At 37.7% G+C, this 23826-nt stretch overlaps 1 protein-coding gene across 6 annotated transcripts in view; it reads right to left on the minus strand.

Annotated features, from left to right (window-relative positions):
• Nucleotides 1-23826, minus strand: part of KLHL13 (kelch like family member 13) — a 197090-nt gene that overhangs the window by 23819 nt on the left and 149445 nt on the right. For all 6 annotated transcript variants that reach the window (XM_061407946.1, XM_061407947.1, XM_061407948.1 and 3 more), the window contains one exon: nucleotides 16038-16179. In XM_061407946.1, coding sequence (XP_061263930.1) covers nucleotides 16038-16179 — 142 coding nt within the window. The remainder of the gene's footprint in view (nucleotides 1-16037; nucleotides 16180-23826) is intronic.

Here is a 23826-nt window from a genome sequence, read left to right on the forward strand (position 1 = left end):
ATATTTATACATTATACATACACTTTGGAACAGGATTATGTATCATATTTTTTGCTCTCCAACAGTGATTGACATATGTTTTTGCTCACAAATATCAACTCTTTCACAAATATCCCCTTTCCATTGTAAATGCAAACATTCTCCCCCAATGCCCCCTCAATATTTTCCATTGCTAAATCATCTCCCATCCCTGTTATTTAGAAAAGTAGAGGTTAAAAAGAGATGTCCATTTTAGGGAAATATTTACATGCAGAAGGTAAAAAGTGGTGAAAATTCACATATAGTGTGTGAACTATTGCAACTTAATTGCAATTAAGTTTAAGTGGATCGCCTTTTAAACATAAATGAGCATATGAGCACTGGAAAGTCCTAAATGCAACCACTGGGGCTAAAACAGAAGAGGAGGGAACCATCAGGTAGAAGACTAGGATGTCTGAATTCCCCAGTGCTTGGCACACCATGGGGACTTCACAAATGTTCAGCAAATGCTTGAACAAACAAGCCAGACTTTACCCAGATGCCATAACTTGGTATTAAAAAAAAAAAAATCAACATGTAGAACCTGAATTTTGTAACAAGCTAACTAGAAACAAAGAACTTTATTTGTGAACCTACTCTCAATGATAAAATGAATTGGACCTATAGTTCTCACTTGTGGTAAACTATAAAGGTTAAGATGAGAGAAGAGGAACTGAATCAGGGTTTAGGCTGAAAAGTTTGGCTTCCAAGGGCTTGGCTTTTTTCTCCTTCAGATAAATTTCAGATTTCAAAAATTTAAATATATCCTTGTGATAAAAATACAGAAGGACATAAACTGAAAACCAAAAGTCCACCTCTTCTACTTACTGAGACTAACTACTGGTAACAGTTTAGTATATGTACTTCCAGGTCTCTTTCTATACATATACATAATCTACCTTTTGCTTGTATGCATACAGGATTTTTAAGAGTAGGATACTATATGTACTGTTATGCATTTTAAAAATTTACCTGAGCACATAACACAGACACCTCTGTGTCTCAATACACACAAATCTATTCTTTTTAGTGGATGCACAGAATTTCAAGAGTGTGGTTCAGTTCAGTTCAGTCACTCAGTCGTGTCCGAATCTTTACTACCCCATGAACTGCAGCACGCCAGGCCTCCCTGTCCATCACCAACTCCCGGAGTTCACTCAAACTCATGTCTATCGAGTCAGTGATGCCATCCAGCCATCTCATCCTCTGTTGTCCCCTTCTCCTCGTGCCCTCAATCCCTCCCAGCATCAGAGTCTTTTCCAATGAGTCAACTCTTTGGATGAGGTGGCCAAAGTATTGGAGTTTCAGCTTTAGCATCAGTCCTTCCAATGAACACCCAGGACTGATCTCCTTTAGAATGGACTGGTTGGATCTCCTTGCAGTCGAAGGGACTCTCAAGAGTCTTCTCCAACACTACAGTTCAAAAACATCAATTCTTCAGCGCTCAGGTTTCTTTATAGTCCAGCTCTCACATCCATACATGACCACTGGAAAAATCATAGCCTTCACTAGACGGACCTTTGTTGGCAAAGTAATGTCTCTGCTTTTTAATATGCTATCTAGGTTGGTCATAACTTTCCTTCCAAGGAGTAAGCATCTTTTCATTTCATGGCTGCAATCACTATCTGCAGTGATGTTGGAGCCCATGAAAATAAAGCCTGCCACTGTTTCCACTGTTTCCCAGTCTATTTGCCATGAAGTGATGGGACCAGATGCCATGATCTCAGTTTTCTGAATGTTGAGCTTTAAGCCAACTTTTTCACTCTCCTCTTTCACTTTCATCAAGAGGCTTTTTAGTTCTTCTTCACTTTCTGCCATAAGGGTGGTGTCATCTGCATATCTGAGGTTATTGATATTTCTCCTGGCAATCTTGATTCCAGCTTGTGCTTCTTCCAGCCCAGCATTTCTCATGGTGTACTCTGCATAGAAGTTAAATAAGCAGGGTGACAATATACAGCCTTAACGAACTCCTTTTCCTATTTGGAACCAGTCTGTTGTTCCATGTCCAGTTCTAACTGTTGCTCCCTGACCTGCATATAGGTTTCTCAAGAGGCAGGTCAGGTGGTCTGGTATTCCCACCTCTTCAGAATTTTCCACAGTTTATTGTGATCCACACAGTCAAAGGCTTTGGCATAGTCAATAAAGCAGAAATAGATGTTTTTTTGGAACTCTCTTGCTTTTTCCATGATCTAACAGATGTTGGCAATTTGATCTCTGGTTCCTCTGCCTTTTCTAAAACCAACTTGAACATCTGAAAATTCACGGTTCACGTATTGCTGAAGCCTGGCTTGGAGAATTTTGAGCATTACTTTACTAGCGTTTGAGATGAGTGCAATTGTGCCATAGTTTAAGCATTCTTTGGCATTGCCTTTCTTTGGGATTGGAATGAAAACTGACCTTTTCCAGTCCTGTGGCCACTGCTGAGTTTTCCAAATTTTCTGGCATGTTGAGTGCAACACTTTCACAGCATCATCTTTCAGGTTTGAAATAGCTCAACTGGAATTCCATCACTTCCACTAGCTTTGTTCGTAGTGATGCTTTCTAAGACCCACATTCCAGGATGTCTGGCTCTAAGTGAGTGCTCACACCATCATGATTATCTGGGTCGTGAAGCTCTTTTTTGTACAGTTCTCCTGTGTATTCTTGCCACCTCTTCTTAATATCTTCTGCTTCTGTTAGGTCCATACCATTTCTGTCCTTCATCGAGCCCATCTTTGCATGAAATGTTCCCTTGGTATCCAATTTTCTTGAAGAGATCTCTAGTCTTTCCCATTCTGTTGTTTTCCTCTATTTCTTTGCATTGATCGCTGAGGAAGGCTTTTTTATCTCTCCGTGCTATTCTTTGGAACTCTGCATTCAGATGCTTCTATCTTTCCTTTTCTCCTTTGCTTTTTGCTTCTCTTCTTTTCACAGCTATTTGTAAGGCCTCCTCAGATAGCCGTTTTGTTTTTTTGCATTTCTTTTCTATGGGGATGGTCTTGATCCGTGTCTCCTGTACAATGTCACGAACCTCTGTCCATAGTTCATCAGGCATAGACAGAGTGTCTATCAGATCTAGTCCCTTAAATCTGTTTCTCACTTCCACTGTATAATCATAAGGGATTTGATTTAGGTCATACCTGAATGGTCTAGTGCTTTCCCCTACTTTCTTCAATTTAAGTCTGAATTTGGCAATAAAGAGTTCATGATCTGAGCCACAGTCACCTCCCGGTCTTCTTTTTGCTGACTGTATAGAGCTTCTCCATCTTTGGCTGCAAAGATATAATCAATCTGATTTCGGTGTTGACCATCTGGTGATGTCCATGTGTAGAGTCTTCTCTTGTGTTGTTGGAAGAGGGTGTTTGCTCTGACCAGAGTGTTCTCTTGGCAGAACTCTATTAGCCATTGCCCTGCTTCATTCTGTATTCCAAGGCCAAATTTGCCTGTTACCCCAGGTGTTTCTTGGGGTGTGGGGCCAACCACAATTACTCATCCATTCCTCACTTGAGAGACTCAAATATCTCTCAACTTTTGCTATTACAAGCAATATTGCAATAAACTGCCTTGTACCTATACTTACTTATAAGTAGATCTGTGGGAGATATTTTTAGAAATGGAATTGCTGGTTTGAAGAATATATACTTTGAAAGTTTTAATAACTACAGGCAAGTTAAAGCATATGGTTTTATCTTGGAAGATTTACCATACCTTGGGTAATGTCAAAAAAAAGAGATGTCAAGATGTCCATTAGATGAGACTATGTACAGTATGTCACCTTTATTTTTATTCAGGAAATAACTTTTGAATTTTCTTCTCTAAGATGTATGTAGATAATATCTTTGAAAGGTAATCATGGCTTATTCAGTCAAAAGCAATGACTGTATCTAATCAGTTATTTTCTTCCCCACCTCAAAATCCAAAATCCTTCTTGGCTCATTTGCTGGCCCTCCTGCCTTTAAAATATTTCTACAAATATTTTATACTGGGAATTGAGTTACGTCAGTAGGTTTTGTTCCTACTACTGTAAAAAACAAATTTATTTATTTGACTGTGCCAAGTCTTCATTGCAGCATACAGGATCTTCAGTCTGTTGAGGCATGGGGACTCTTCGTTGTGCCATGTAGGATCTTAGTTCCCCAATCTAGGACTGAACCCAGGTCCCCTGCATTGGGAGCTCAGAGTCTTTGCCACTGGAACACCAGGAAAGTCCCTTTCCTGCTATTTATTGTTCTTTTTTTTCCCCTTTGAAAAAAGGCATGGCTAATGTTTCCTTTACCATTACCTGCATCATTTCTCATTTGGTCCATATTCCATCAAAACTGCTTGCTGAGATTTGCAGTCAATCCTCAAAATCTGGACAGTTCAGCTAAGACCCCAGGAGCTGTTTACCCTCTTCACAAATGTGATCATTTTGCTTCCTTTTGCACTCTTAAAAATGATCCTCTAAATATTCTTAGTATAATCTGGCAGCACCAAAGAAAGGAAGCTGAGGCTCCTAGACCACTTTTATCACATTCTGAGTATTTTCTATTCTAAGTTTAACTTATCTACCTTTGGCAAATTGCTTTTGAGAGGTTTTTGCATTTGTTTTCACTGCATGTAGTTTCCTAGTGTAATATATCTCATAACCTTTATTTTCAGATGCACAAATAGTCCCCCTATCCAATTCCATATTTGCTAACTTTATTCCTGATTATTGCTATCCTCATCCAAATAAGATCTATCAATTCGGATTGTTTTCATACAGATCTAAATGTCTTGTTTGCATGTTGTTATCTGTATTATCCCAGCTTCGTCTAAAGGGAAAAAGGCTAAAGTTCCTCTACAACATACTTTGTCGTACAGAAGTAGACAGTCATTTCTCTAAACAACTTTTATACTCTAATCTTGTGAAGAATGTACACTTAAAAGAAGCTGGGATCATTTTCTTTCACAATTCTCATCTGCCTTCTATATATCTACTTTTACTTTCACTCATACCAATTCAGTTCAGTCGCTCAGTCATGTCCGACTCTTTGCAACCCCATGAACCACAGCACGCCAGGCCTCCCTGTCCATCACCAACTCCCAGAGTGCACTCAGACTCACGTCCATCGAGTCAGTGATGCCATCCAGCCATCTCATCCTCTGTCGTCCCCTTCTCCTGCCCCCAATCCCTCCCAGCATCAGAGTCTTTTCCAATGAGTCAACTCTTCGCATGAGGTGGCCAAAGTACTGGAGTTTCAGCTTTAGCATCATTCCTTCCAAAGAAATCCCAGGGCTGATCTTCAGAATGGACTGGTTGGATCTCCTTGCAGTCCAAGGGACTCTCAAGAGTCTTCTCCAACACCACAGTTCAAAAGCATCAATTCTTTGGCACTCAGCTTTCTTCACAGTCCAAATCTCACATCAACACATGACCACAGGAAAAACCATAGCCTTGACTAGGCGGACCTTTGTTGGCAAAGTAATGTCTCTGCTTTTCAATACGCTATCTAGTTTCGACATAACTTTCCTTGTTTCCCCATCTATTTCCCATGAAGTGATGGGACCAGATGCCATGATCTTCGTTTTCTGAATGTTGAGCTTTAAGCCAACTTTTTCACTCTCTACTTTCACTTTTATCAAGAGGCTTTTTAGTTCCTCTTTACTTTCTGCCATAAGGGTGGTGTCATCTGCATATCTGAGGTTATATAGATTCATGAAAATACCTTGCATACTTAAAATCTGTCCTTTTATTATAAAATCATTTTCTCCCACCAAATCTGAACTTATTCCTCTAGCCAGAATTCTATAAACATTTTTGCCTATTTCCACATGCTAGTAGTCCATGATATACAGATACAGGTCTGTTTTATACAAAATTGCTCAAAATTTCCAATTAGTCTTTCAGAGTGTCTTTAAACTATTTCTAGTGCTTTAAACTCAACTTCTTTCTAGCTTAATCCTTTAGTTCTCTCTTTTCCTATTTCTTCTGGGCCTTGGGTTCTATTTATGAGGGCATTGTGGCCTGTTCTCTATTCCCCTTTCCCTCTTTTATAAACATCCTCATATCTTCTTTTTTAAAATCTCTTCTTCACATTCTTTTGGGGAAAAAATAAGCATTAAAAAAATGTTCTTTTAAAAAAAAGGATTTTCCTGGACTTGTGGACATGCTGTGGGTGGAGAGGAAAGGGTGGGATGAACTGAAATAGTTGCACTGACATATATGCACTACCATGTGTAAAATAGATAGCTAGTGGGAAGCTACTATATAGCACGGGAAGCTCAACTCCAGTCTCTGTGATGACTCAGAGGGGTGGGATGATCGGAGGGAGGCTCAAGGTGGGAGGATATCTGTATACATATAACTGATTCACTTCGTTGTACAGTAGAAACTAACACAACATTGTAAAGCAACTATAGTCCAAGTAAAAAAGAAATTAAAAAAATCAGAATATAAATATATAAATACAATGAATATATATGTATATATATTTTTTCTTCTCTGTAGTAAATTTACCTAACATATCAAAACTTCAAATACTATTAAACAGAGGGAGGTACATACCCTAAAGGACTGACATTTTTAAATGAGTTTGATAAACTTTTAAATGGTCACATTAAAACAGAGGAGGGTATGTGCTGATATTATACATCTATACTATAGAAACCTGATAAGTTACAAATAATGTATACTAAAAGTTGCTTGAATGTCAACAGCTTTCAAATTAAATATAATACTACTATGGGAAAATAGCTAGATTGATACTCTCAGGTATTAAAAAAAATAATCTGATAACCAAATCTCTACACTAAATTCTGCATTGGAAATAACTTACTAGCATAGTCTATCTAGCTTTGATCAGTATAATTTGGAAAAGGAAGGGGAATAAAAAGGAAATGCATCCTGAGAAGAGCAATAAAAATTAACATTAAATATGTTTTATGAACAAAGATTAAGGAACTAAAAGAAGAGAAGGTTGAGGAATACGTTTACTCCACTCTTTAAGTAAATGCAATATATTTGATCAAAGCAACACCACAGTCATGTTGCTCTGAGACATTATTCATTTCATTCAGAGGACAGAAAAGGAACAGATTAATTAAACTTTGTTCTCATAATATAACACTGCTTGGAGTTTAAAAACTGCTAATGGCTTTCTATCACTGCTTTATATCATTATATAAGACTTTAAAGATTAATCTGGCCCTAACTCAACTGTTTAGCCTTATTTTTCATTATTTCTCTAAGTACTCAGATAAACTAAATAGCTATATATATATATATATATATATATATGTATATGTGTTATATATACACACACCATAAAACTGAATTTTCACTGGTAAATAATACTCTACATTTAAGGAAGAAATAACACCAATTTTACAAAACCAGATCCAGAAAATTAAGAAGGAACATGTCCTAATTCATTCTACAAGGCCAGCATTATCCTACCAAAACCAAAGATAATCAAAGAAAACCACAATCAAAATTTCTCATGACCATAGATGAAAAAATTCCTAAAATTCTGGCAAGTCAAATTTAAAAATATATAAAAAGGTTAATACATTATGACCAAGTGGGGTTTATTCCTATAAGGCATGGCTGCTTTAGCATGCAAAAGTCAATTAATTTAATTCATATTATTAGTAGACTAAAAAAGAAAAATGATAAGATCATCTCAGTAGGTACAAAAAAAGCATTTGACAAAATCCAATATAGATTTATGATTTGAAATAAAAAAACAAAACTCTCAGCAGACTAGGAACAGAAAGAAATTTCCTCAAACCTATACACAGTCCATGGGGTTGCTAGGAGTCGGACACGACTGAGCGACTTCACTTTCACTTTTCACTTTCATGCACTGGAGAAGGAAATGGCAACCCACTCCAGTGCTTTGCCTGGAGAATCCCAGGGATGGCAGAGCCTGGTGGGCTGCCGTCTCTGGGGTCGCACAGAGTCGGACACAACTGAAGCGACTTAGCAGCAGCAGCAGCATACCTAACGTAACACTTAATGGTGAAAGAATGACTGCATGCCTCCCTACTATTAGGACAAAGCAAGAACATACACTCTAACCACTTCTATTCAACATTTTTCTGGAGTTTCTACCCAGTACAATAAGGCAAGTAAAAGAAATAAGAGGCATTAGACTGGAAAGGAAGAAAAAAACTATATTTACAGGCAAAATGGTTATCTATGTAGAAAATCCCACAAAATCCACAAAAAAACTTCTAGAACTATTAAGTCAGTTTTTCAAGGTCTCAAAACAGAAGATGAATAATCAGTAACAGTATTTTTATATCCTAGCAGCAAACAATCAGAAATTGAAATAATGTACTTGAGCATATTTAACTCTCAGTTGGTATGTGCTAGTCCTCTCTATCACTTGAAACATGCTAAATAACAAACAACAAAGAAACTCATTTGAAAACTCAAGGTAATAATACACTAAAGTGGTCTGAAAAGAAAGGTGGTAGACTCTCATCCAACTTATGTACTATAGATATACACTTAATTGGAAGTATCAAGATAACCTATTGTACCCTAACCTGAGTACCTGAAAAACTATCCCTAAGAAAAACTACATACTCAGTTTTCTATATTCTAGTTGACATTCAGGAAACTTAAATAAAGAAATAAAAGCATCATTTTAATAAAAACTTCAACAATCTGAATTATTTAAGTGCTTCTTTTATAAAATATAACATTCTAAAATCACTATCTTATGTTAATAATATATTTTATAGATTATCTTACGATCATAAAACTTTTAAATAAGGTATAGTTCATTAACATGACAACCAGCAACCCAAACTTTTACTTTAGGGTATGTATTTCATCAAGATTGCAGGGAGAAATATCAATAACCTCAGATATGCAGATGACACCACCCTTATGGCAGAAAGTGAAGAGGAACCAAAAAGCCTCTTGATGAGAGTGAAAGAGGAGAGTGAAAAAGTTGGCTTAAAGCTCAACATTCAGAAAACGAAGATCATGGCATCTGGTCCCATCACTTCATGGCAAATAGATGGGGAAACAGTGGAAACAGTGGCAGACTTTATTTTCTTGGGCTCCAAAATCACTGCAGATGGTGATTGCAGCCATGAAATTAAAAGACGCTTACTCCTTGGAAGGAAAGTTATGACCAGCCTAGATAGCACATTCAAAAGCAGAGACATTACTTTGCCAACAAGGGTCCATCTAGTCAGGGCTATGGTTTTTCCAGTAGTCATGTATGGATGTGAGAGTTGGACTGTGAAGAAAGCTGAGTGCTGAAGAATTGATGCTTTTGAACTGTGCTGCTGGAGAAGACTCTTGAGAGTCCCTTCGACTGCAAGGAGATCCAACCAGTCCATTCTGAAGATCAGTCCTGGGTGTTCTTTGGAAGGAATGATGCTAAAGCTGAAACTCCAGTACTTTGGCCACCTCATGCAAAGAGTTGACTCACTGGAAAAGACTCTGATGCTGGGAGGGATTGGGGGCAGGAGGAGAAGGGGACGACAGAGGATGAGATGGCTGGATGGCATCACCGACTCGATGGATGTGGGTTTGGGTGAACTCTGGGAGTTGGTGATGGACAGGGAGGCCTATCGTGCTGCGATTCATGGGGTCACAAAGAGTCGGACACGACTGAGTGACTGAACTGAACTGAAGTGAACTGAAGTATTTCATGAAGTTAGCCCACTGGAAAACAGCGCAAGTTAATTTAAGTTCTTGAGAAAACCCATTTCTTCAGCATTCTATTACATAGATAATAACTTGAGCTGATACAATCAAATCTTTCAGTGACTTTGCAACTAAAGTTGGATGAGAAAATAAATAGATAAAATGGAGGAGAGCAATCCGATAGGCACCGATCTTATTATGAAAAAATATTAATTAGCAGCCTAGACATCTGGAGGATAGAGGCATTTTCAAGCTTAATAGGCTTGAGTAAGCATATTCAACAATCAAGAAATGATATGTTTCCACCTAGATAACTATTCTACAATTAGTATACACTGACACTCCACTAGATGAAACATGATACTTTAGTTATGGCCTCCTTGTCCTAACAGGAGTGTTTCCAAAATGATATTGACTTTTCTCTCTCTGGTCCCACCCCCCATCCCTAGTTTGACAGAGAGGAAGAAGGGCGGGCAGGCATGAAGATACTCTGTGTAAATTCTGTGATTCTACTAAGAGCAAAATCTTTACAGTATCATTCATGCCAAATTATCTTTAAACCTTTAATACATGTTTTTATACTTATATTGAGTGAAAACAATATTTAAAGACATTATATTTAAAAACAGAACAGAGCTTAGAGTAAGATTAGAAAAAAATCCAAGTTTAAATTTAGAAAGCCTGTGTTCAAGTCTTAGTTTTTGTCTCAGTGGGTAAGTGAATTTGGGCAAGCTTTCTAACCTCCCTGAGCTTCAGTTTCCCAATCTATAAAATAGGGATAATAATTCTTGCCTTTTCTACCTGACAAAATTGCTTCAAGTATTAATGAGGCAAGTATATATGAAAGTGATTTATAAGTGTTATCCAAATTCATTTATTCCATAGCAATATCAATAAGAGCAATAAAAAGCATTGAATACTTCCTCTGTGTCAGGTACTGGGCTAGGGCCTTTATATGTATTTTCTTCCAATGATGATAATAATATTAATAATACATAACAATACTTATAATTTATTTACATTTATTAAGCATTTACCCTGTGCCCTATACTAGATCATAGGCAGACAGAGAAAACAAACTAGATTCTAGATCTTGCGGATCTCACTGGTAGGTGATACTGATGGGCTCAGAGAGTAAAAGAAGGAGCTATGAACTCTGCCTAGGTTACACAAATTCCAGCTTTAAACAGCATTGAAATTAGCTTTCAAAAGAACAGATCCATGGGGAGAAACTGTTTTCAGATGGTTCACTCTGCAGGATTACCCACTGTATAACTGTAGTGGGCAGAATGTGAGTTCAGCCCAAAACTGGAATTCCAGTTTTACAATTTACCATTTAAGATGGATTATTATGAATAAATAAGGGTTTACCAGACCAAAAAATGTTAAGTACTTAAGGTATTCCAGGGAGAAGGGATGAGTGCAAAGATACTTAAGTGTGAAAGAATAACGTATGTTTAGAGAATAATAAAAAATCAGAAGTCTTCCAGAAATTTGCCTTGTCTATCTGTCCCATTAACTCTACTAAGGTAAAGCAGTAGCAAAGATTACACAGTCGAATGGATAAAGAACTGAAGATTGGCAGAGTAGTTATGGAAGACCAACAAGGAACCACAAAACCGAAGATGCTGGGAGAAAATACTTGGAAATCATATATCTGCTGCTAGGAGATTTGTATCTAGAATATATAAAGAACTCCTACCACTGAATAATGAAAAGATTAATAACTCAACTAACAAATGGAGAACTGACCTGAAGAGACAGTTCTCCACAGGTGATATACAAATGGCCAGTGCAAAAGTGAAAAGATGCTCAATATCATCAGCACTCAGGAAAATACAAATCAAAACCATAAGATATCACTTCACACCTTCTAGTATGGCTATAATAAAAAAGACAGCTAACACATGTTGGGAAAAACATGAGGAAATTGGGATCCTTATACTATGCCAAAAGGAATTTAAAACACAGCCACTTGAGAAAACACTCTGGCAGTTGTTCAACAGATTAATCATACAATGATATATCACCCAGCAATTCCACTCTTGCTGCTGCTGCTGCTAAGTCGCTTCAGTCGTGTCTGACTGTGCGAGCCCATAGACAGCAGCCAACCGGGCTCTTAGGTATACACAAAAGATAAATGAAAACATGTTCATGCAGACACTTGTACATGAATGTTCATAGCATAATTATTCACAATAGCCCCAAAGTGGAAACAAACCAAATGTCCATAAATGGATGAGTGAATTTTTATAAAAGTGGTATATTCATAGAATGGAATATTATTTAGTTGTAAAAAAAAGAAGTACTGATGCATGCTACAGTGTGGGGGAACCTTGAAAACACCATTCTAAGTAAAAGAAACCAGTCACAAAAGACTACATGGTATATAATTCCATTTACGTGAAATATTCTGAATAGGCAAAACTATAGAGATATGTAGTAGACTAATGATTGTTACAGGTTAAGAAAGAGATTATGAGTAAATGGGGAATGACAGCTAATGGATAGAGGTGATAATACAGATAATAATGTTCTACAATGGACTGTGGTGATATTTGCCAAACCTTGCAAATATGCTAAACCCAACTGAATCGTACACTTTTTGAAAGGGATGAATTTTATGATAGGTGAATGACATCTCCCTAAAGCTGTTATTTTTAAAAGTGAAGGTGTTAGGAAGGGTATGATTTGATGAATCACCATCAGTTCAGTCCAGTTCAGTCGCTCAGTCGTGTCCGACTCTTTGCAACCCCATGAATCGCAGCACACCAGGCCTCCCTGTCCATCACCAACTCCCGGAGTTCACTGATGCCATCCAGCCATCTCATCCTCTGTCGTTCCCTCACCATAGGATGGGGTTTAAAAGATGTTAACAACCTGAGATAATAGCATGAAGCCAAAGGACGCAAATTTTCCATGAAAAATCACCAGAGTTGTAGCAGTAGTAAAGGAGTGAGGGAAGTGAAAAATCCTTGATTTCATCAATTATTACTTAAGCAAACCCTGGTTCTTACTTCAGTATAAGTATTTTGCACTGCTAACACAAATGAGAATCATGAATTCTCCTGGGATTTATTCAAGATTCTAGGAATCCAAGTGTATTAGGTATCAAAATTATTTCCAGGCACTTTCTTCAACAGCCTTGTTTCTTAGAGCCTATTTACTGGAAACAAATAATCTGCTAGAGCAGATCAAGCCAACCAGATGGGCACCTTATTTGGCACACCCATCACTTCTGATCAATGACATTTCCTCTGACACCTTCACTGTTTGGTTCAAACGGAAGGGAAATAAATGGATATTTATTATGCACCTTACTGTTCCAGGACTTGCTGCATTTAATCTTCACATCTACTACCCAGATTACAGATAAGGAAACTGGCCCAGAGAGTACAAAGACTTTCCCAAAGTCACATAACTAGCTGTAAGTGGTAAAACTCAGATTCTACTTTTTGCCTAAACTCATGTCCTTGCCACTACAGTTGTGCACTGGGGTATCCTTCAGAGTGAGACTTCTTTAAATAGTTTCTCCCCATGGATCTATTCCCCTGACAGCTACTTTCAATGCCTTTTGAAGCTGGAGCTTGTGCGATTACTAATTTTAAAACAATGATAACATTTACCCATTAAACACTTCTCTAGCTTGTTCCCTTGACAACCACACACCTAAGATTAGATACAAAAAAAAAAAAAAAAACCAGTCTGCTAGTACTTGGACTTAAAAATCTCAGTTAGTGAGAACACAATTTTTAATAGACTTTTAAAGACACCGTACAATGTTTTTCAATAGCAATATGGAATAGTACCACTACATTACCACATGAAAAAATCAGTTGAAGAAAGAACAAACTCTCGGGTTACTCTCACGTTTCCATTCCCATCACTAGCCTAGACCAACAAAGGCCGAGCTGGCTCCCACCTCGAGTGTTTTTGATTCAAAAACTCTGGGGTGGGCCACAATACTCAGTTTAACAAGCCCTCCTCCTTGTGATTCTGATATGGAATAAGATCTGAGGACTACTGTTCTAAATCTTTTTGACTATACTAGAGTGGCTTTCACTATTTGATATAAAGTAAATTTTTAAAATTAGCAGGACCACAAAAAATGGGCTTTAATCCATGACTATGGTCATGGATAGGGCAGAAGTATAGTGGAGTGGGTGAGTCTCTTTTTCTTTAGAGAAAGTACTTTAATGTAACCAAAAAACCTCTTCCTTTCATGTTTTTCCTGTTTGACCTCTCATTCTCCTCCTCCCATACTCTTGTAAAACCAACAGTTAAACCACTTACGTAGAACCTAAGATTCTGGGAGATGGGAAGCTTTTTTCCTTTCTGGCCCTCTCATTTCTATTGATGAATGAGGAACCATAAAATCCAGCTCCCGTCAGAAACTGAAACATGGGGAAAATGAGATTTCAATGAATCACAGATGGGAACTTGAAGAAAATTTAGAAATCTGCTTCCCGAGTCATATTTTTTTTTTTTTTATTCTTCCAATTTTATTTTATTTTTAAACTTTACATAATTGTATTAGTTTTGCCAAATATCAAAATGAATCCGCCACAGGTATACATGTGTTCCCCATCCCGAACCCTCCTCCCTCCTCCCTCCCCATACCATCCCTCTGGGCCATCCCAGTGCACCAGCCCCAAGCATCCAGCATCATGCATCGAACCTGGACTGGCAACTCGTTTCCTACATGATATTTTACGAGTCATATTTTAGAGATAAGAAAAATGAATCCCAGAGACATTAATTAGCCACATAGCAAGTACAAGCCTCCTTCTCTCATTAAGCTATATACTATACTATATACTGCTTGACCATGATGGTTCTTGGCCAATGATATGCATGAAATTCATCTGGGGAGATTTCTTTTACAAATATATTTAGAAGGATTTATTTTCCTTACCTTAGTAATCTGAGAAGATTGATATAATTTAACTATATCTAAAAGAAATTTATGGACATCGAGCATTATACTATATTCTCTAAGTCAGCAACACCCACAGAGGTCAAGGAGTGTCCACAGTACTCAGAAGTACTTGGACTGCCTATCCCTATGTTAAACAGCTCCATATCACACTTGTTGGTGTTCTTTTGGCTTTCTATTGTTTTTCTGTTCTTGCCTTTGATGTCAGTTATTACTTCTTGCATGTATCGGTGTGTTTGCCTCCAGAAGCCCTCAACCCTTCTCCTATATCCACAACTGTCAATGTGAGCTGAGACACCAAATAAATACAATCTCGAGAACTATGATAAAAGGTGACAGGAAAATAGGTTGTGAGTGAGGAACTAGAAAATTTAATGTGGGGGCTTTGTGATATTTACCCTCCTAAGACAACATGAAATTAAAAGATGCTTACTCCTTGGAAGAAAAGTTATGACCAACCTAGATAGCATATTCAAAAGCAGAGACGTTACTTTGCCAACAAAGGTCCGTCTAGTCAAGGCTATGGTTTTTCCTGTGGTCATGTATGGATGTGAGAGTTGGACTGTGAAGAAGGCTGAGCGCTGAAGAATTGATGCTTTTGAACTATAGTGTTGGAGAAGACTCTTGAGAGTCCCTTGGACTGCAAGGAGATCCAACCAGTCCATTCTGAAGGAGATCAGCCCTGGGATCTCTTTGGAAGGAATGATGCTAAAGCTGAAACTCCAGTACTTTGGCCACCTCATGCAAAGAGTTGACTCACTGGAAAAGACTCTGATGCTGGGAGGGATTGGGGGCAGGAGGAGAAGGGGACGACAGAGGATGAGATGGCTGGATGGCATCACTGACTCGATGGACGTGAGTCTGGGTGAACTCCGGGAGTTGGTGATGGACAGGGAGGCCTGGCGTGCTGCAATTCATGGGGTCGCAGAGAGTCAGACACGACTGAGCGACTGAACTGAACTGAAGACAAAATGAAAAGCCAACGTTGCCAGATACAACATTCTGTAAGAAAGTAGCATGAGAGCAAAATCTCCCTTACACAAATGAAATAAACAATGGATTCAGAATATCTTTTAACATCAGGAAGGCATATAATTTCCCCCTCAAGGTTTCTCCTCTGTTTACATTTTTTTTTTAATTAGTAAACTTTATTTTTTAAGAGCAGTTTTAGACTTCCCTGGTGGTCCAGCAGTCAAAATTCTGTGCTTCCAATGTGAGAGTGGTGCGGGTTTGATCCCTGGTCAAGGAACTAAGATCCCACATGCCATATCCCAGCACAGCCAATAAATAAAATAAAATAACTTTTACAAATTAAAAAATATAAGAGCAGTTTTAAGATCACAGCAAAAGTATACAGGGTTCCTGTCTACACACAGGCACAACATCTCCCACTAGTGACATCCCACACTATAAAAACCCTGGGTGGTTTTTGAAGCTATGTAAATAATGTAAAAGGGACAGTGAACTTACCTGTAACACCACAGAACTATGGGTATTGCTGGTAAAGATGCGTGTGGTTCCGGCCTTGGAAGACTGCAAATGGGAAGAGAGGCCCATTTCGCTGCTTCCAAGGGACAATTTCATGTGCTGGTCTTCCTCTTCCACTAGAGATCTGAAAAGGTTTTTAAATCAGAAGGAAAACCAAATGAAAACATGTCATATAATTCACAATAATGAGATGATTTAAAGAAACACTCATCGGATTATGTGCCAATCATCTGACTATGGAACACACATGAATGCTGTTGCATTGTATTTTAGGCTCATATCATTCTATATCACAAAAGAAATAGATATATATTTGTAAAAAGCCTTCTGAGATCAGAAGAGATAGATGAGAACTAAGAAATCAACCTAACAGCTGACTCAAAACTATAATTACAAAGGGTTTGTTTTTTTCAGTGCCAGAGTTTTTGCTCTGGGATTGTTTAGGTAGCAATACCATCAAATTGTATTATTTGCAGTTAAAATTTTTGGAATATCTACTTTTAGAAATAAAAATAATACTTGTCATTTATTGGACAATCACTGTGTATACTTGTCAAGAAATTTACACACATGATCTCATATAATTCTCAAAGCAATCCACTGCAATAATATTACTATCATCTCCTTTTTATTAAGGGGAGGGAAAATGAGCCACAGAAGGGTTAAAAATTATTTACCTAAGGTCACAAAATTAGTAAAGTGACTGGGCCAGGATCTGAATCTAAATATAGTCTGTTTCCAAATTTCAAAGATCCCATAAATAAAAAAAACAAAGATTAACTGTGATATACTATACATTACTTCCTCTCGTGTTACTGTAGTTCTAATTAACCCCAACTGAACAAACAGTTTTACACATGAGGGAATTCCCTGGTGGCCCAGTGGTTAAGACTCTGTGCTTTCACTGCTGAGAGCCCATGTTCGATCCCTGATTGGGAACTAAGATCCCACAAGCTGCAGAGCACAGCCAAATTTTTACACATGAAATAATTTCTTTTTCTTGAGAGTATCTCTCACCAAATAATCACTTGGGATTATTTAGCTAAATATCTTCAGCGTGGGCTTCCCTGATAGCTCAGTTGGTAAAGAATACATCTGCAATGCAAGAGACCTGAGTTTGATCCCTGGGTTTGGAAGATCCCCTGGAGAAGGGACAGGCTACCCGCTCCAATATTCTGGCCTGGAGAATTCCATGGACTGTATAGTCCATGGGGTTGCAAAGAGTGGGACCTGACTGAGCAACTTTCACTTTCACTTTCCTTCAGCTTTGTGGTTTTCCATCTTTCCAAACAAACAAATAATAAAAATAATAAGTGTATATATCACATTGGCAATTTTTCAGGGGCCATAAAAAGCATTAGAGAACCTGTAGTCAACAGATCAGTTAGTTTCACAGAGAAAATGGCAAAACAATAGTTATAAGGCTTCAGGTTACACTAAAAATTGACCACCATGTACAACCTTTCATTATTCCTCAGACTCGGGCAACTTCTGTTTCCTTAAGTATGTATTGCTTTGTTTCTGAATCACCTGCCTAAGAGTGGGAAGCCTGTGGCTCTGAACGGGTTTGTGCATTCATGATATAGACTGCTAAAATGGATATTAGGAAGGGAAGAAGGAAGAATGGATTTTCAAGTGCCAGAACTCTGTCTTTTTCCTATTTCTTTCTAACTTTCTGAAGGTTGAAGTATTGGTTTCTCTAACTCAGGTCTATCCAATACCATAAAGATTTCACCTTTCTCCCTATGATACCTATAGTCTACGTTGATCAGTTTTAACAGGAAAAAAAAGTTTTAAGACTATACTTTTAATAAAGTTTGTGCTTTCTGAATTCCAACACCAACCAAATGGCTTTAAATCCTGCAATAATTAGCAAAAATCTTGGCCTTCAGGGTGATGTCATTTCTTCTTAACAATATTAGAGCCATAGTATAACCAAAAAATGAATTAATAATATATAACTATGTTTTATTCAACTCTCATGGATATTTAATAAAGAAGAGGAAAATTTGAACAATATTTTAATAAGCATAAAAAATGAATATAGCTTTCCACTAGTTTCGGAAATAGCTTTTTAAAAGAATTAAATTATATACATGATATATAGCCTACACATACTCACAGATATTTTAACCAGTTTCTGCACACAGACATTTATAATTACAGAATCAAATGGAAAAGTGGCAAATAGAATGATGGTAACTGATATCCCTAACCAGAAAAATTCCATTCATCCAGGATTATTTTAATGGGACATTCAAGCAGAATGTTTCATTAGTTTCTGTATTCCCGACATAGAACCTGGCACATGAGAGGTTTAATATATCATCATTTCTATGGGTCAATCCAGAGACACTTATGTATCATGCAAAGCTTTAAAGGACCATCAATTTTCATTTTATAGAACCACAGATGTAAACAGGACAGGAGTAAAGCTGAAACTGCACTGCCCCTATGACACATCCTGGAAATTGCTTTTTTGGAATAAACTGCAAACAACCACTTGCTTCATGTCAGTGGTCTCTTGCTCCTAAAACTGAAAGGCAGAGTATGAAAACACAGTCCTTTCTTGGCAAGATAATATGTCTGGCTTTCTAACTAATTACTTCAAAAGCTAAAGAAGCCTTTACTAAAATCATCTTCTTCATGACTTTTTATCAACATCTTTTGACTTTTTAACATTCACAACACTCCCTATTATTTCTGCATCAGTAACGCCACATGTCATGTCAACCTCAGCAGATTCAATACTCCATCTCCTTTTCATTAAGTTTATTGACTGGATGTGAAGCGCATTGTTCTTCAGCATTGCAAGGAGGTGAAACCTCTCTGCAAACCCCAAGCCACAATTACATCAAACTATCCTTAAAGGAATGATTATCTGAGTAATTCTAAGAACAAATAACATTTTTTAATCTTATTTTTTTCAAGTTATATTGGTTAGAAGCAATACAGGGACTAGTGGCCCTCAGTGGAGGGAGGGGAATCAAGGGGATTTTTGCCTCCCATCACCCCACGCCCATGCTTGGCCGTGTCTGGGCACATTTTACATGGTCGCTAGGTGGAGGCGGGGGTTGCTCCTCTCATCTAGTTGGACACTATGAAACATCCTACATCACACAAGAAAGGTCTCCACATCAAAGTTGTACTCAGGCAAAAATTTCAAGAATGCCAAGGTTGAGAAACCCTGATAGACATAACCTCCTCAGGACAATTTTTCTGAAGAAATTTCATGTTCTAAATAACTTCTCAGTCTGAGAGTTAACTCCATGAGGTAATGCTACCAGTCAGAAACACAGTAGAATTATTAATTACCACTATCTCTTCTAAGGCTACCTAATAATAGAATATCTCTGCTCTCCTCCAGTCTATCAATCTGAAAAATCAACTGTTTATGGGAGATAAGTAGATAACAGCTTTGAAGTTAATAAGACAATTATGCTTCCTCGGTGGCGCTAGTGGTAAAGAACCTTCCTGCCAATGCAGGAGACATAAGAGACATAAGGAGACATGAGACGCTGGTTTGATCCCTGGGTCCAGAAGATCCCCTGGAGGAGGGTGTAGCAACCCATTCCAGTATTCTTGCCTCTTCCCATGGATAGAGGAGCCTAGAGGGCTATAGTCCATAGGGTCGCAAAGAGTCGGACACAACTGAAGCGACTTAGCATGCACACAGGCTTTTGTTCTTTGCAAACTCATAAGAATCATTCCTAACTCTGCTTAAAACAACTGTTATTTCGAGAGAAAGAAAACAATTGGTATTTGGATTCACTTTTACATGCCAATTTAGAATTAAGCTAACTCAGTCCAAATAGTCCCACTTCATCAAAACTGTTCAATTATTCATGGGTAAGATTGTGTTCATCAATTTTCTTTTGAAAAATTCAATCTTTTTCTTATAACGTCTATACATTACTACCACATCTTTCCCATCCACCCCACCACCACTGGACACATCTTATTTCCTAAACAATGACCAACCACAGAGCACAAAAGCAATCTTCCACAAAGTGTGCTTGAATCAGTCAACTGTACTTGCTCAAAGGGAACAATTACTTTTTTGAAGAGCATTAGGTAAAGAAGTACTGTTTGATCATCTTATTAAAAGCATTACAAAGGTGGTCAAACCAAACATACACAGACTACGGCATTTTTTGCACTCTTATTTGAAGACAAAGGAAATAGACAATCTAAGCAATTGTCACATGTTGGCAGGGTGACACTAACACTGCAATGCTGTCTCAAAGCCGTCCATATTTTAAAAAATTACCCCAAGGGAAACAGGTGTAAATGATATAAGGACACAATTCATAAATATATAGGTACAAATAATTAACAGATAGAAAATGCTCAACTCCAACCTCATTAGTATTCCAGAATATGCAAATTAAAGCAAACCTGTACACTTAAAGAGTAGAGAAGATATATTCTCAAAATTGCTAGTGCAAACACGTATTAAGCCCTTGTCATCTGCTTGGCACTGTTTATTCAATGGATTTTTTAATGAAAATTTAAAACTCATCAAATGTACAAATTCTTTTTTTTTTTCACACTGAACACCATGTCAGTGAAGGACTGTATATTACTGGTAGGTGGGCTAGAGCAAGAGTGGTCTGTCAATCTGGTTCAAATATGTTTTCAACAATGAATAACTCTAACAGTAGAGTTAACTGTTAGTAGAGCTAACAGTCTGGTAGATGTTCTGTGAAGAACCACGTACTTAGAATTCACAATAGCAGTCAGGTTTGTTGGTATGTCATATGGGAACAGGAAGAGTATCTCATATTTGCATCATTTGGCTCCAAAGCCTCAAATAGTCCTAGAACACTCATCAGTTTCAATAAAACATGCTGATAGGATATATGTAAGACCATCAGAACAGGTGTCAGGTTGTTCCTTGTTTTTATTTCTGAGGGAAAAAAATAAGTCAATCAGAGAAAAACTAGAAAGGTAGAAGTATATCAATGCTTTTCTTTCTTTAGTTCCCAGTTTCACAGCACTTCTTATTGCTTCTGACTATTACATTACAAAGTGATTAAGCCTAACAATGTATGTAATTCTAATAATGTAATAGCACTATAACAAAAGAACAGGGGTTTCTGAATTGGTGTCAAAAGTATTATTCAAATACTGCAATTTCCCAGAGTAATAATATCATTATAATTGAAAGTCAGTGCCATTGGGTTGGTGTGCAAGTACAGCAACAATAAGAAAACAAAAATAAAAGTCATGAATGGTATAACAACACAACAAGTCAGGTTGGTTCATCAAGGCACTGACTCATGCTTTCCACCACCCGTCCCCCAGAAAAATAAAATACATATTTCTCACACTCACAATTTAAAAAGAAAATCAAGAAAAAGGCTTTCTTCAAAGAAGAACTCCCCCGCCATTTGTTTTTCTGCTCTGAAACAGAGAACTGTCTGCTAGCAGCAGCATTTGCTAAATGAAACATTTCTTGTGATAAAGTTGCATTGGCAGGTGGGGGAAAAATTCAGCCACCTGTTCTCACACTCATTTGAATTTGAGTGCTAAATCCGTCAAGGTATTTCCTTCCCCCATAAGAAATAAATTAAAAACTTAAGACGGTATTAGTCATTTCCCATTGATTTTTCTATAGATTCAAAATATGCATTCTGCATTGAATTCTAAAGATATTAATAAGCTTCCTACCACAAAAATTTAGAACTCTCCTTCAGCACCCCATCAAAACCTGAATCACATGCATGCACACACACACTCAATGACATTAAGAAGAAAAAGAAAGTATTTTTAAAAATCAGAAATTTTCCAATTCATGAAGTAAGCTAATGTATATATAATAAACCTGGTATTCCCTTTAAAAGAAAAACCTTTAAAACCTAAAATATTTAAAGATATGTCCCAACTAAAATTATTATTTATGGTACCACTGCACAAGGAAGTTATAAACATCATAGCAATTCCTCTTAAGAAAGTATAAACTAATCACTATTTCAGAAACTATGGAGAATGTATCTTCTTAAGAAGACGCCTGCCTCAAAGAAGCCAAGAAAGATAAAGCTTTCGTTATTTGTATTTTTTAATGACATAAATACATTATTGTCAGGTTTCAATAAATCTGCTAATGGAAATCTTTAGCATAGATGATATAAAATAGCTGCTAAACTTTCCAAGGCTTTCTTTTCTGCTGTAGCAATACCAGAGCCCACAAAAGAGGAGAAAAAGTTCAAGGTGATAGCGTCAGACTCTAAAGTGATTTTCCAAAGTAAAGAAGTTTCTTTATATGCAAATGTATGTCACATTTAAAATAAAATCACACTAATAAATAACTGATGTCAGTTTTAACATACGAATAAGATCGTCTACCCAGCACCTGCTGTGTACTAGGCAGTGTGCCAAACATGTTCTCTGTGCTGCTTAATCCTCGTAACAATCCCATTTTAAAGACAGGAAACTGAAGCTCAGTGAGTTTAAGGCCTCATGATGAATCTGGTAACTGATTTGAACTTGAATCTGATTCCACAGCCCACATTATTCTCACCACACCAAGCCTAAAAAACAAAGAGCAGAGAGTATAGGCCATGAAGCCTCAAGATGGACATTCCAATGTTTAATTTATAGACATGAGGATCGTTCTGTTACAGGGAACCAATTTGTTGGCTGAATTAGTTCAGGCTAAAATTACTCACTTTTACCACTACCTCCATAACAACCATACCAATGTTAAAAACCTCTCCATGCCATTCTCCCAACACATCTGGGGTTGGGAGGGAGCATATCCTAGGATATAACTCAGATCAAATTTAGGAAGAACTCAACATTACTGATACGAATATCTAAAAGAACAGATTCTGAATTCCAAAGCCATCCAATAGCCATCACAGAAATAGCACTATGACACAGATGAGGGAATTGGGCTAAACAAATGGGATGACAAATGATATTCTACTCTAACTTGATGAAAGTAAATTATCCAAACCATAAAGCATTGGCATTGAATATCTCAGTCCTGTTCTTGAAGTGAAGTTGTGCAGTCGTGTCCTACTTTTTGCGACCCCATGGGCTGTAGCCCACCAGGCTCCTCAGTCCATGGGATTTTCCAGGCATGAATATTGGAGTAGGTTGCCATTTCCTTCCCCAGGGGATCTTCCCGACCCAGGGATCGAAACTGGGTCTCCGCATTGGAGGCAGATGCTTTACCATCTGAGCCACCAGGGCACTGTCAATTTAATGTTTGCTCCCTCTATATTTCAAAACTTAAGTCTTCCTTCATCTTTTAAAATCCATATATCAATTAAACTACATCAAGTCTCATGCACCTAGACTAGAAAATTCTACTGTTTGGAAGCTTGGTTTATATAAATTTCTCATCATATTTGGATGAAAGATATAGATAGAAAGTGAAAGTCGCTAAGCCGTGTCCGACTCTTTGCAACCCCATGGACTATACAGTCCATGGAACTCCCCTGGCCAGAATAGTGGAGTGGGTAGCCATTCCCTCCTCCAGGGGGTCCTCCCAACCCAGGGATCGAACCCAGGTCTCCCACACTGCAGGCGGATTCTTTACCAGTTGAGCCATCAGGGAAGCCCCAATGGGTAGTTAAATAAATAGATGGTAGATAGATGGATGGAGAAGGCAATGGCACCCAACTCTAGTCCTCTTGCCTGGAAAATCCCCTGGGTGGAGGAGCCTGGTAGGCTGCAGTCCATGGGGTCGCTAAGAGTCGGACATGACTGAGCAACTTGACTTTCACTTTTCACTTTCGTGCATTGGAGAAGGAAATGGCAA

Source organism: Bos javanicus, chromosome X, assembly GCF_032452875.1.
Source record: "Bos javanicus breed banteng chromosome X, ARS-OSU_banteng_1.0, whole genome shotgun sequence".
In the NCBI taxonomy this organism is placed as follows: Eukaryota; Metazoa; Chordata; class Mammalia; order Artiodactyla; family Bovidae; genus Bos; species Bos javanicus.